The sequence below is a fragment of the Notamacropus eugenii genome, chromosome 4 (assembly GCF_028372415.1).
Source record: "Notamacropus eugenii isolate mMacEug1 chromosome 4, mMacEug1.pri_v2, whole genome shotgun sequence".
Lineage (NCBI taxonomy): Eukaryota > Metazoa > Chordata > Mammalia > Diprotodontia > Macropodidae > Notamacropus > Notamacropus eugenii.
The window spans coordinates 45641916-45656416 of record NC_092875.1 but is presented as its reverse complement, the minus strand read 5'-3'; the positions used below and the strand labels follow the sequence as shown (position 1 = coordinate 45656416).

The following is a 14501-nucleotide window of genomic DNA, read 5'->3' as shown; positions in this document are numbered from 1 at the left end:
AGGAAGCAAGACAGAAAAAGAGAGGAGAGAATTGAGAGAAAGAAGAGGACAGAGGGAGCAGGAAGAGAGGGGGATAGACAGAGAGACAGACAGAGAGAGATGGGGGGAAAGGAGGGAGGGAGAGAGAGAACTTAGAGAAAGAAGAGGAGAGAAGGGGCAGGGAGAGAGGGGGAGAAAAGGGAGAGGAAAGGGTAGGAAGAGAAAGAGACGAAGAAGAAAGACAGTGAAAAAGAAATAATTCTAATTTCATTACAGTAATGTATCCATTCTTTGATTCGTTTGTAGCATGACTAATATGGAAATGATTTGGCATGACTACACATATATAATCTATATCAGATTCCTTGCCTTCTCAACGAAGGTGGAAGGGAAGAGGGAAAGGAAGGAAGAATAATAGCAAAATATAAAAACTATATATCCATTGCAGAACTGAAATATCTCTATATTATTTGTATACATGTGTGTTGTATATGTATATAGATATAGATATAGATCAATATAGATATCTTCTATTTTCATTTAATTCTGAAAACACTTATTAAGCATTTACAATACACTAATTAAAAGGAAATGTAGTGTAGCAGGTAGAGAGCCAACCTCAGAGCCAGGAAGACCTGGCTTCAAGTCTGGCCTCTGGCCTGCGTGACCCTTGGGTGAGTCACAACCTTTCCACGGCTCTCAGGCCACTCATTAAACCTCTAAGTTGTAGAGAAGGTGCCAGTTTTCATGGTGGAGGGAGTTTCTTATACCAAGAAAATCACAGGTCTGATCTAAGAACAAAGTCTGTGCCACACTAGATTCCAGAGATTAAAAATAAAAATGGAAGCAGGCCCTACCCTCAGGGATCTTCAAGTCACCTAGAAGACTGGGAAAAACAACTTTGTACATACAGTAAGTCAACCCCAAATATGCTGAAAGTCTAAATTGGAAGAGGGACTCAGTCTGTAATTTCGTTGATATGAGTATCTCCCAAAGAAAGAAACTCTCTCTGTTAATGTAGGTACAAAATCATTCAAAGAGTAAGACAAATAACTAAGAACTCTAAGCTAATAACTCTTCTTATAAAGCCTCATCATACATGCTGTGGTTTGAGAGAACAAAAGATCTTGTCCCTACACAGAATTTCTCTTTTCAGGCCTTGGGAAGAACCCAAGGGTTGGTGGTAGAGTATAAATATGCTTCTAGTCCATTGAACAATTTCTTCCCAACCTTATTTGTCAGCAAAAACTTTGACTGCCATGAGAATCATACAGATTACATTGGCTAATAGAACAGAAAAGATAAATGACAAATGTTGGAGGGAATGTGGGAAAAATGAGATATGAATGTATTGTTGGTGGAATTGTGAACTGATTCTACCATTCTGTAGAGCAGTTTGGAATTATGCCCAAAGGGCTATAAAACCATGCATACCCTTTGACCTAGTAATGCCACTGTTAGATCTGTATCCCAAAAGAGACTGCTGTGAGTGAAATCAAATTCTTTCCAAGGACAAGTTAAAAGTATTAATTTAGGTGCTCAAAAATTATGCCAAAGGGTCAGAATCTCTAGTAGGTACTACCAGGTTAGAAGAACTTCAGGGATGGGCCCAGAGACAGAGTATCATAGACATGAGCTAAGGTAGGAGAAGCACATCCCTGACTGGGCTAAGTGGGGTGAAAAGGATTCATTTTTTACCCACTATAACTTTAAAAGTCTCTCTGCTAAGCTATAGAGGGACCATGTTCTGTGTTGTAAGAGCAGTTATAAAAATTAAGTATCCTTAAAATAGAAATTAACATGTGATTGTATTTATGAATGAATCAGTTTAAAAGTAATTATTATGATTAATACTAATAATAATATAGCTAGTACTTAAATATTGCTTTTGGGTAGCTAGGTGGCATAGTAGATAGAGCACTGGCCCTGGAGTCAGGAGGACTTGAGTTCAAATTTGACCTCAGTCACTTACTAGCTGGGTGAACTTGGGCAAGTCATCTCACCCTGTTTGCTTCAGCTTCTTCATGTGTAAAATGAGCTTGAGAAGGGAATGGCAAACCACTCTAGTATCTTGGTCAGGAAAACCCCAAATGGGGTCACGGAGAGTTAGACACAACTGAAATAACTCGACACCAACAAATTACAACATATAATGCTTTTAAAAAAGCTATTTTATTTTATCCTAACAGTAGCTTTGGGAGGTATTGTCTCCATTTGGTTCATAAGGAGACTGAGGCAGGCAGAAGTTAAATAATTTGGCCAGGGTCACACAGCTAGTAAGTATATGAGGCAGGATTTAAAGTCAGATTTTCCTGAGTCCAGGTCCAGCACTCTATTCATGGTATCACCTAGATTCTCAGACTGAGCACACACAAACTGAGTACATGAAACACTATGTTCAGAACTGGGGGTACAAATAAAGAAGCAGAGACAGCCTGTAACCTCATGGAGCTTAGATTCTGACCAGTTCCACAGAAAGGAGTGATGGCCAGGGAGAGGCACTTGTATTAGAATGCTATATATTATGAAATTAAAGTCCACCCCAATTCCCTCATGAGAGCAACACTGCCTCTTGACAGTTATTGTCATTGGAGATCCATCAAATCCACCAAGCAGCAAAGATTTCTAGTGTGGGCCCAGGGCTAGCCTGGATAAACTTGTAGAGGCTCTTGACCTGACGGTTGGCTGCCAGGAGATGGATATTTTTGTGGCTTTAGTATCTTGTATAACTATCTCATCTGGCACAGAGAGATTTTGACACATGTCAATACAGGTTGCCCCCACGCCAACAAAATCACACTCTCAGGTCCTTGAAGAAGTCAAGTAGTTTATAGGCTCCTTTGAGTCATATGTATTTATTAAAGAGATTTATATACATCAGATAAAACTCATTATTCTTACCGCTCTTATTCATGTGTGATTTGGTCCCACTTCCCTTCTAACGCACATAAGCTGTCGAAATAAAGTTATCTAGATGTCAAAGAGGTGCAGTCATTCACAGAAAGGAACATCATATATCATCTAGTCCATCAACCCCTTCTTTTTCAGCTGAGGAAGCCGAGGATTAGAGAGGTTTTACATTACTTGCCCATGGTCAGTTTAAGTCATCGTTATTAAGTAGCACTTGAGTGGCAGGACGTTGAAATGTTTCTGGAATTGGCCTTTTCATCTGTGGTGGGGCTAGTTGGCCAAAAACTCCCAGTGACTTCATGTCCATTCATTCACACTTTCAAGTCTAAACTACTAGCTGTAAGATATTGGGGACTATTGTTTAATTAATCCGTTATTTTAAACTAGTCAAACATTCAAATAGAGCTTTTAAATATATATAAATATATACATCTGTGTATATGTGTGTATATACACTTGAGTTAACAAAACTTTAAAAATTAAGAGGAAATAAAAAACTTAATCTTAGACTAATAACTTAATCAATGGTTTCCCTCTCTTCTCACATACACATTTTTCTATGTCATAGGGAGAGCTCAATGGACAAAAGGGCCTGGTTCCTTCAAACTTTCTAGAAGAAGTGCCTGATGATGTCGAAGTCTACCTTTCAGATACGCCATCCCGTTATTCTCAAGACGCCCCAATGCGTACCAAGGCTAAAAGGGTAAGCAGTTATATTACATATTTTTAATCTATGTTCTAGTCTTTCATAATATGTTGTCTCATGCTTTTTTTACACATGGACATTTTACACTTGGGGGTTGGGAGTGGGGTAGGGGAAATGTACCACCTGAAACATGGCAATGTGTTCTGCTAGTTGCTCAGTGTTGGTTTCTTACTGAATCTAAAATTTTAAGCTATATTTTATTTGCTTTACCAAGCAGTTCCACTTTAATTATAATCTGGTCAGCTTGTATTCATAAAAAAGCTTCCCATGTCTTACTTACTTAGATGATAAAACAGAAAATATAATAAAATACAAAAGGATAATAGCTCTTCTTTATGGAGAAAACCTAAATTGATTTGGTGAGCAATGATTGCTATTTGCTTGCCTTCCATTAAGGTTTATCAATCCCCCTCTAACATTAACATTGGTGTACTATTTCCAATACTTTTTTTTATCTGAGATTACATTCGTGTTGAGTGTTTCATCTTTATTTTGTTTCATCACTTCAAGTTTTTCTATATTATATATTTTATATATATTTTTATTTCTTTGCTCATCTGCTTGGAAACAGAAGAAGAGTGTTCATTTCACACCTTAATAAGGCAATGTAGCCTTCACGTAAGTGAGCAACTGAAGATACCAATAAAGATACCAATTTAAGCTACTTTGCAATAACTAATGCAGTAGTCTTAAGACTTAACTGTGGGATTCAGAAAAAGAAATATGTCTCAAAAAATCATTGGCCCAAAAAGCTGAGGATGTTGCATTTTCTCAGTTATAGAGCTTAACTGAATTTGTCATAAAACAAATTCTCTCGTGTCCATTCATCACTATGATATTATAACTAATTCATGAAATGGTCAACATTGGGAACATATTTCTTAATGAAGAAAGCATTTCTGTTTATGTAGAGAAGTGTTCCAATGTCTAAGGATTCTAAAAAGCAAAAGCTGCAGATTGCATTGTTAGCCAATCCCTGGGAAAAAGAAAAGCACAGTCTCTTACTTGTAAAGATTTTTATCAACCCCTCCAAAAAAATTATAAGGGAGATTATAATTTACATAAATAGTTTAATTAAGTTGGCCTGGAGTTGTCTCATGACATTAGCAACCTCAAATCCTGGCTTGAACTACCTAGAAATGTTTTCTTAGGCAGTTCGACTTCTGTACTACAAAAACGCGATGATGTGTAGCTTGTAACAGTCATTTAAGAAACAAAGAAACAAACCAAACGACTTCTGGGAGACCCTGAATAGTATTTGGTTTACCAATGCAATGTTAATTGTCATGGATGATGCAGCTCAGTGGATGAATGCATTAGGCTAAATACATGGTATCTTCAGGTGTACTTGGGATGCTTTACCAAGTTGTTTTCCATTAGAATTAGGCCTTGATTTTAAATCTAAGGAAGCTTGAAGACCCTTGGCTAAATTTTCTTTTCTGTAGAACAAGGAACATTTTGTATTAAAATAAGGTCTGACCTGAAATAATAAGGGCTGTAGGGAAAGTGAATTCTATTACTACTCTAAAATCTGCATCTAACTGTAGCCTCCTTTAGGCAAACAGTAACTGCATTGTATGATCAGAGCAAAAGAATTCTGTCCATGGGGTTCAAGGACTGGTGTTATATTATATTTAAAATATACTGAAACCCTCTCAAGTCCTAAGCACTGAGAAAAATTCATTTTCACTTTGAAATATACAAAGCACACGCTCAAAACAATAAGGGTCTTTAAGCTTTCTTTGATTGCAATTAAGGTTCATTTTAGTTTTTTTTCTTTTTAACCAATGTGCCATCTCTCTCCAATATATACATATAGCACAGTAAATTGTGCAAAGTGGATTCAAGGACATCAGAATTTTACATCATCAAATAGTGTTTTTGTTTTGTTTTGTTTTGTTCTGAATACAGTAGGAAATTCTTCGGGAAACTTTTGCTCCTAAGATTCAGTTGCTGGTACTTAGCCCATTGTACTTATCCTGGGCTAACTGCTATGTGAATTCAAAAAACTCAAATTATCATTTGCCGAAATTTTCTTTTTTCTTTTGCCATTATTTTGGCGAAATGAAATGTGGCAATTGTTCAGAACCATTGGGTCCCCAAAGCATGTGTCTTAACGCTTGGTGGCCGCTGTACTTTGGGAGGTGTCGCTTATATGTAATTTGCCTTTGGTATATTTTAAGCCACTGATAGAAGATATGAGCCTCTTTGACCCTTTCTGGTGGGAAATGGGACCATAAGATGTTACCCTCACTGAATTGATGTTGTTGGCTTTCAAACATTCAATAAACTGTCACAATATACCTAATAGGTTCCTCCTGAGAATACAGGTACGTCAAGGAGAGCACCATCCCCCACAGTCCATCTCCATTCTGGGTCACCTCCGTCATCTATGGGTTCTGGTAGTCCTGGGAGAGGCAGGGAAAGGGCCTCGAAAAAGAAAAAGGGTCTGCTTTCCAAAGGGAAGAAACTTCTGAGAAAACTGGGTGCAGTGAAGTGACCCATGTACTTCTGGACGACTTGTAACGCCTGGCCTATGTAATTTCCTTTCATCCCAAACTAGGGCTTTCATGACTCACTAAAAAGTACTTTCTAAAACCATCTCCTTTTCCCCCCTTTCCTTTCTGACATCAGTAGGGGAAAAAAATGCAATTTTGCACTATGGTCCACTTTGACTGCAAGAGTAAAAGTGGGCCTGTTCTTTCCAAGTCATTGTTGCCAATCTGTTCTAATTTCCCAAAGTATGATTTGTGGGGGAGGAGGGAACCATTAAACAACGGGTGTATGAACAGCTACTGGGGTAGCCCACTCCCCACCTACAATATCTCATCTTTCTGCATTTGTTATCTGCCCTTAAAGGGATGACTTTCAAGTTTCTCTTTTTCCAAATGCTTGCCTCATGATTCGTAAATGTCACTTAACTATGGTCTTGAAATTCCTAGTTTATTCAGCCTTGATGTTCTGCCTTATAAAATGCACAGTGATTTGTACTGTCTAGTAAATATACAGTGTATACTTTGTATGTGTTCTACATTCAAATGTCTTCATTCTCATTGAAACACAAGTTTGAAATTGAATAACCTATTCTGGTTCCATTTAATGTCTGTAATTTGGGAAAAAAAGGAAAAGGAAAAAGGAAAGTTATTTCATTTTAACTTTGTTTTTAGACATTGGCTTGAGTTCACTAATTGGGGGAAAAACAAAGAATTCCACATACAACTTAATTATAAAGTTCTCATGCCCTAGAAAGACCTACTTTGGGGTCCTTACTCTCCTCCACGTAATGTCTGAGTCCTTCAGCCAGCTGCAAAGCAAACATTTTTGCCCCTTCCGTGTTCTTCTGTAGCTGTGCAAATTTTGGTTCAATCATATTTCATTTTATTGATGTCAGTGTGAACTTATGGAAATGGGCTCATCAGTGAAGTGTCACATGTGCGTGTGTGTCAAAAACACTACACAAAAGGCACAAGGAAGGCATCCTAGAATTCTGAGCCCCACCTGCTTCCATGCCCATTTTTCAGTATTGGCATCTGCTGAACAAAAGCGGTCTTACCAGTTGCTGGCCAATCTATTTGGCAGTAGCTCTTTTGTAACTCTTGTCCCCTTGAAAATTGTTTTTACTGTTTATACATACTTTTCAGACTGCCTTTCTTTTGTAACTTATGAAAGGTTTATAAATGATCAAAGCTTCCCCCATTGTGTCTTCAAAGAACTCGACTGTAAATTATTGTAAAAAAAAAAGCGATTATTTGTGTGTGCTAGATGTATGAAATTCAAGACAACTACTGGCCTAAACTTGTGGTTAAATATTGTGTGGGTGTGTGCATGTGTACAGTTCATGTAAAATATTTTATGTAAATAAAATATTTGATATTTTATAGAATGTTGTTGAGACATTTCTTTGTATTTGTTGGTGGCTTGCTCATTAATGTTGTATGACTTAGTCATGTACATAAATACACACAATAAAGAAAGGGGAATGCGCTTCCTTCAAGTAGAAAGAGGAACTCTGAGTATTTCTAGGTATAACTGTGTTTCAAATATAATCAGTTTCTTTTGTAATCCTGTGGATTTTATTTTATGTGTTTAAAAACATTGTCCTTGAGGAATCTGTCTGTAGATTTCATCAGACTTCCAAGGAATGAGGTCCATGACACACAAAAATATTAATGCTGCAAGTTTTTCTGAAATGTGCTCTCAGTCAATGCAAGATTGGACAAGTAGCACAGATACAAAACTACCTGGCGTGTCAGTGTGAGAAGCAGCAGTAGGGGTTCAGAGAAGAGTTCACTTGGGCCAGAGCCATGGGCATACCAGCTGGGAGCATTTTTTCCCTTGTTATTTCTTGATAATGAGGTGTGAAAGTCAGCAGTTTCTGTTTTTGAAGAGCTACCAGTGTCATTTTAATTTTGGCACCCCAGCTGAGTCAAAGCCTCAATCACTCTGCCCTAGTTAAGGCTCTGATTAAAGGCAATTGTGAGCAGAATCATGATCAGGTGCCTCTTTGCACTGTGGGGTGATCTGGTACCCAAAGACCAGGATGTCAGTCAAGGTCTTGGTGGGTTGAACAGAAACAGCTCACTGCTCCATCTGAAAAGATCCAAGAAGAGATTTTGTCTTATCTCACCTAATTCAGTTTATGCTACTGAGAAATGCTTTCCCCCTAGGGTCTTCATAGAGTGGGCATGAAGGGTAGGCCCATCACTGAGGCAGAGGGGATGACTGTTTGAGACAGCCCAGATTGGGGGTAGATGGAGGGGAATCTTCACTAAGAAAAGGAAGGAAGATTTCTTTTGGCTCCAAGAAAATGATAATGTACTTCTAATTAAGTGAAATACAGAAAGCATTGAGAAAATCAAGCAAGCAGAGGGAAAATATTCCCTCCCCTCCAGGGGTTTATATTCTACTGTGGATTACATGTAAATAGATATGTACTTACAATACTAATAACTTGGAAGACAAAGTTTCTAATAGGAGATAGAGCATGAAAAGATTTGAAGGCAATCAGAGATTCTAAGAGGTAGAAGTGAGGTGAGAATGTATTCTAGATGTGAAAGACTACATGGGCTAAGGTATGGAGGAGGGAGATAGAAGATAAGTTCTATAGACAAGTAGGTCAGTCTGGCTAGAACGTGGGATGCATGAAAGGAAGTGCTGTGTAATGAGCTCATATGGCTGTAGATAATCTTCTAAAGTTCCTTTCATAACTAGAAAGGGTTGGGAAAGGGGGAGTGGACTTTCTGGCTGGTCTCAGGTGCTGGCCAGAGGGCTGTGGCAGTGGCTGGGGATGAATGTAATAGTTCACATCAGGTATGGAAAGAACTCTTAGCCATTTTGGTTCTGACTCCCTAAAGCAATCCATGCTATCTACCTTGAAAAGTTTATCCCTGTCCTACATTTTGGGGGCTCAACTGTTTGCAACTGGGGACTATCCTTTGAAGCCCAACTCAAATGCTGCCTCCTTCCAGAAACCTCTCTAGTTCTGTCCATTCTGGAATGTGATCTTATTCACACCTCTCTAATACACTCAAGGAATGGGATCATGGGCACATGTAGAGGGTTGGTTGGACTTGGTATGAAGGTATCTTCATCAGAGACTGATATAAAGGAGAACAGAATGGGAGATAATGTCAAGGACTAGAGAGAAAGGGAGAAAATGGAACTCTTGGTGAATGGTCTCTATTTTCTTAGTAGAGTATGAGGTGAGGTCTATAGGTGTAAGGATTAATGGAACAGTGGACAGGAATTGTGAGGAGAGAAGAGAAAGTTTGGAATAGTCTCTGTGGAATAGGGGTAGAGGATCATTGTTTGAGTTTCAGGGGAGGAAGTTAAAAGGATTGCTTTTCTACAGCAAGGGCTCAGTTGACATTAGATAACATGAATAGCCTCTCCACACCAATGTATCTTCTACATAGCCATCAAAGTAATTTTCCTTAAGTACAGATCTGACCATATTCCTTCCGTACTCAACAAACTGTTGATTCAAAGGTCAAATATAAACTCTTTCATTGCTTCCCTTCATATATATATATACCAGGTCAGCCAAAGTGACTAAGCACAGTCTTTGCCCTTAAGGAGCTCATGATCCACCTTTTAGAATCCTCATTTCCTTCAATGCTCATCTCAAGGGCTAACCCTAAATGTGCTCCTTTCATTATTTTCCCAGAAGCTATGCCCCGCCTTTAAAATGACCTTATATATTTTTTTGATCTGTCTACAAATGTACATGTTGTTTCCCCTGCCTTCAACTAGACTGTGAGCTCCTTGAGAACAAAGATTGCCCCACCTTGTCTTTGTATCTCTAGGATGGGGCTGGCACATTATATGCAGAATAATTTATTCTTACCATGATTTCTTAGATTAATTTCATTCCTGGACAGGACATTCTTATTTCTATATTTTAACCTGTGATGCAGAAATCCAAATCTCATTTTGTCATCTCATCCAGGGGTTCATTTCCCAGATTATATTTCTTTTTCACACTGTCTCTTCACTAGGCAAGTGATTAAAACACGACATATGTCCCCTTCATCTTCAGTTTCTTGCCTAAGATTTTTATAATCTTGGATTTCTGTTTTCCTATTAACTTGGATAAATGGGTTTCTTTGCTATTATGTATGAACATGTGTGTGTGTGTGTGTGTGTGTGTGTGTGTGTGTGTGTATAGATATAGATATATTCATTGTGGAAATGGTATTTAATGGAAAGGGAGTCAATCCTTTGATATAAAACTTGAGGTCGCCTTTCCCCATTAAGAAACAGTGATCAGGGGTTTAGCTTGAACCACTAAATTATATTTAAGGGAGCAGATAATAGTAGTTTTTAAAATTTGTTTTCAATTCATGGAACAAAAGCATTTTCATAATACAGTACAATAAAAAAGATGATTACACATGAATATGCAAATCTGCCATGTATAATTTGCTATTCCCTCCAAATATACCACCAAGTTATCGTGTAAATTTCTTTTTTTCCTTCTTTTTCTTTCCTCTTCCTCCCCCACCCCTTTCCTAGAGATGGCTACCATTAGACACAAATAGCTATCTATCTATCTATCTATCTATCTATCTATCTATCTATCTATCTATCTATCTATCTATCTACATATATATACATATATATGTATATATATATATATGTAAAATTATTCTATACATACTTCTATTTATCAGTTCTTTCTCTGGATGCAGATAGCATCTTTTTTCATATGTCCTTTATTTTTAGTCAGAATGGTTTAGTTGCTTAAAGTCATTCCTAAAATAATATTGCTGTTACTGTTTACAATGTTCTCTTGTTTCTGCTTATTTCACTATTCACCACACCATGCAAGTCTTTCCATGCTATTCTAAGATCACTGAGCTCATCATTCCTTATAGCACAGTAGTATTCCATCACAACCACACACAAGAACTTGTTCAGCCATTTCTCAGTTGATGGGGATATTTGCAGTTTCCAGTTCTTTGCCACCACAAAGAGAGCTGCTATAAACATTCCATTAGCATTCAGTATAATGACTATTTGTGGATTTCCCTCCATCTTATTTTATTATCAACCTCTTGTTACCTTACCTTCTCCCCCCACCCTCCCACTCCCCACTTCACCCACCCCTTCAGGTGTCCCCCATCCCCTCCCACACCCCTAATCTTAATCTACACCCCCCTAGAAGTTCCTCCTCCACCCTGTCCCCCAGTTTTCTCACCTCACATGTTCAGAAGACTCCTATACCCTTCTAGATGTACACATTGTTTCCTTTTCAACCCAGGTGAGGGTAAGGTTCCAGCGTAACCAGCCCTCCACACCGCCCCCCCCACTTGCTTTCTCTGTATTAGTTCTTCCTTTCATGCCCCATTTTTATAATTGCTTCCTTTTACCTTTTCCTGCTCAGTTTTGTTTTATAGAATCCTCCCATCATATACAACTCAGACCAACCTTTCTTTCAAACTATGTTAGTAATGATGAGTTTTAAGAATATTGATAACGTTTATTTATACACACACACACACACACACACACACACACACGATAAGTAAAGGTTTTGACTTTAATGAGTGCCTTATAATTAGTATTTAATGTTTTCTTTATATTTCTTTCGGACTTTTATATCAAATTTTCCATTGAGTTCTGGTCTTTTTGTTACAAATATCTGCAAGTTCTTCAGTTCCTCAAATTTCCATTTTTTTTCCCATTCAGGATTATATTCAATTTTGTTGGATAAATTATTCTTGGATACCACCCCAGCTATTTTGCTATTTGAAATATAATGTTCCAAGACCTATGGTCTTTTAGTGTAGAAGTTGCTAGGTCTTGCAAAATCCTGATTGTATTTCTGCAATATTTGTATTGTGGTGTTGTTTTTATTTCCTTCCTATTTGTGATATTTTCTCCTTAACCTGGGAATCATGAAACTCAAGTTTATAACATTGCAGTAACTTTTTATTCTGGAATCTCTTTTTGGTGGTTAATGGTATTTTTTTTTCCATTTCTACTTTACTTTGTGTCCTAGAACTTCAGGGAAATTTTCCTTAATAATTTCTTATAATTGTATATCCAGATTCTTTTTATGATCATAACTTCCAGGTAGTTCAACAATTCTTATATTGTCTCTCCTCAATCTATTCTCCAGATGAGTTATTTTTCTAATGAGATGTCTAAGATTCTCTATTTTTTTTCTATTTTTTTATTATTTCTTGGTATCTTGCAACATCATAATATTCCTCTTGTCCAATTCTAATTTCCAAGGAGTTATTTTCTTTCTTATGATTTTGAACATCTTTTTCCCAACGGGTTAATTTTTTTGTTGATTTCTGTTTAAGTAAGTGAAGCAGGATGGGTAAAAATCCAAAATGATAAGAAACTGACTAAGGAAAATGCATGCTGCCAAAGAGACCTACTGAGACTGACTTTATATGTTTAATAGTTTTCATGAACCAGTTGGAAAAGATTACTATTGTAATGACAACAAAATGCAAAACAGTAGTAACATGCATAATTTTATTTAACTATAATATCAGCTTAATCTCAAATACAACTGCAACCATTATCTATCATGACTTTAACACATTTACAGGAAAGTAGCATTTGGGACTTTTTTGTATACAATTCCTTAAGAGGTGAGATCACTGTTCCTTTTAAGCATTAATTTGTTATTATTTAAGCATAACAGTCTAAATCAAAATACTGAAATTTTAGACTTAAAAAAATTAATCCATGGAAGCCCATTATCTAATGTGCAAAAATCATTCACCTCTGGTTAAAGACAGGTATCTTCATGTACAGTCTCAATATTCTTTTTGCAATGAGAAAGCTCTTTTATACATCTTAACTACTTAGACACTCTTAAGCAATTTATATTGATCACTCCAGTGGATCTGACTGTTCTATACTGTCGGGGGAGTGTGGAAAGATCAATAATCAGAAGAAGCACTTGATGATTCTTGCATCAGAACTGGAAATGTAAACTTGTATGCGTTCACATCCTTTCTCTACTTTATTCAATCCTATGTCTATGGCTTGATGGGGATGTACTATTGATCAGCCTCTTTCTTTGCAAAAACAAAGGACAGGATAGGGTATGAGAAAGAAGGCAGCCCTGGAAAAGGAAGACCTACCCCGGCCCCCATGACCCTGAGAATACCCAGGGCTGGGTTTACATTTAAGACCGACATGTCGTATTATTATTGTTCATTTCTTATCATTATTATCCATACTTTTCATATTGTTCATTCACACATCATGAATACTTTTACAAAGATTAACAAACTAGAAAACTATGGGTTCTCTATCTTTTCCTGGAAAAAAGGAATTGGATGCTTTGGTACAGATAAGATGCGAAATGATCCCTACTTTTCAAAAAACAATGTTTATAAATCTACTCCATAGGTTAACTGACAAAGGAAATAGAGGACTCATGGATGAACAACAAGGACCAAGACCCATTAAGGTCCTAAATGGAGTATTCTATCATTTAAGTTCAGAGGCAATAACACATACATTTTTAAATAAAACATGAAAAGTGAAACTTTTAACTAAACAAATTAAGAATATCCTCTATGCTAATGCTACATTGTTTAACCTTGACTCTCTATCACAGTCTTAGCTAGAACCCATGATTATATCACTACAATAAAACTATTTTTCCCTGTCTGCCAGATTCTGTGAGTCTCATTCTCCATAATGGCTACTTCCCCTACTGTGGGTGGTTCTCCTTTGTCATTCTATTACTGTGTTGCAGAAGGATTCTCATGGAAGCCAATGTCTCTTCAAAATGTTTATCAACAAGTGTAAAGAAAACTCAATTCTCCCTCATGTCCCTTCCTATTCTGTATTCCATGAAGAAAGCTAGTGTAATGGCTATGAAAAAGGTGATTCCAAGCTTCTTCTGAAAATCTCTGTATTCCTATTCTGTATTCCATGAAGAAAGCTAGTGTAATGGCTATGAAAAAGGTGATTCCAAGCTTCTTCTGAAAATCTCCCTCTGTGAATGAAGTCTGGAGGGTCTGCTATTCAGAGGTAATAAAGCTGATCTGACAGTTTTTTACTGGGATGCTTATGAATACTCTGGCCAACCAGGAAAGCCAGTTTGTGGGCATACTGACACGGAGCTGGAACTCGAATGACACCCTTTGTTGGAGAGGAAAACAATTCAACAGTTAGTTTGCTGACCATATTTTAAGTCCTTTCAATGTTAAGTAAAGTAAAAGCTTACTGAGAAATGAATCGGTCTGTAAGGGTTTATTAAGCATCTACATCATTGGTTTCCACTTGGAAAAACCACTTTCCTAATTTAATCTTAGCAACATCAGTAAGTCTTTTCACCAACAGCAACTTGCTATCCAGTAACTCTTAGTAGATAAATCCTTGCATGTAGACTGAGCCCAGGTCACACAACTGGTATGACAGGACATCT

The 14501-nt window shown here is 37.3% G+C and overlaps 2 protein-coding genes across 5 annotated transcripts in view; one reads left to right on the top strand and one right to left on the bottom strand.

Moving 5' to 3' along the window:
* The window catches only part of RIMBP2 (RIMS binding protein 2), a 475720-nt gene extending 468245 nt beyond the window's left edge, over positions 1 to 7475 (top strand). For 3 of the 4 annotated variants that reach the window (XM_072600737.1, XM_072600735.1, XM_072600738.1), the window contains 2 exons: positions 3458 to 3592; positions 5907 to 7475. In XM_072600737.1, coding sequence (XP_072456838.1) covers positions 3458 to 3592; positions 5907 to 6095 — 324 coding nt within the window. In that variant the 3' untranslated portion in view covers positions 6096 to 7475. Of the gene's footprint in view, positions 1 to 3457; positions 3593 to 4166; positions 4260 to 5906 lie in introns of those variants that run through there. The other variant, XM_072600739.1, reaches the window with a different exon arrangement.
* A 5097-nt stretch (positions 7476 to 12572) lies between these two features.
* LOC140499392 (piwi-like protein 1) overlaps positions 12573 to 14501 on the bottom strand; it is a 75221-nt gene continuing 73292 nt past the window's right edge. Inside the window, exon 21 of the mRNA XM_072600740.1 lies at positions 12573 to 14215. Coding sequence (XP_072456841.1) covers positions 14099 to 14215 — 117 coding nt within the window. The 3' untranslated portion in view covers positions 12573 to 14098. The remainder of the gene's footprint in view (positions 14216 to 14501) is intronic.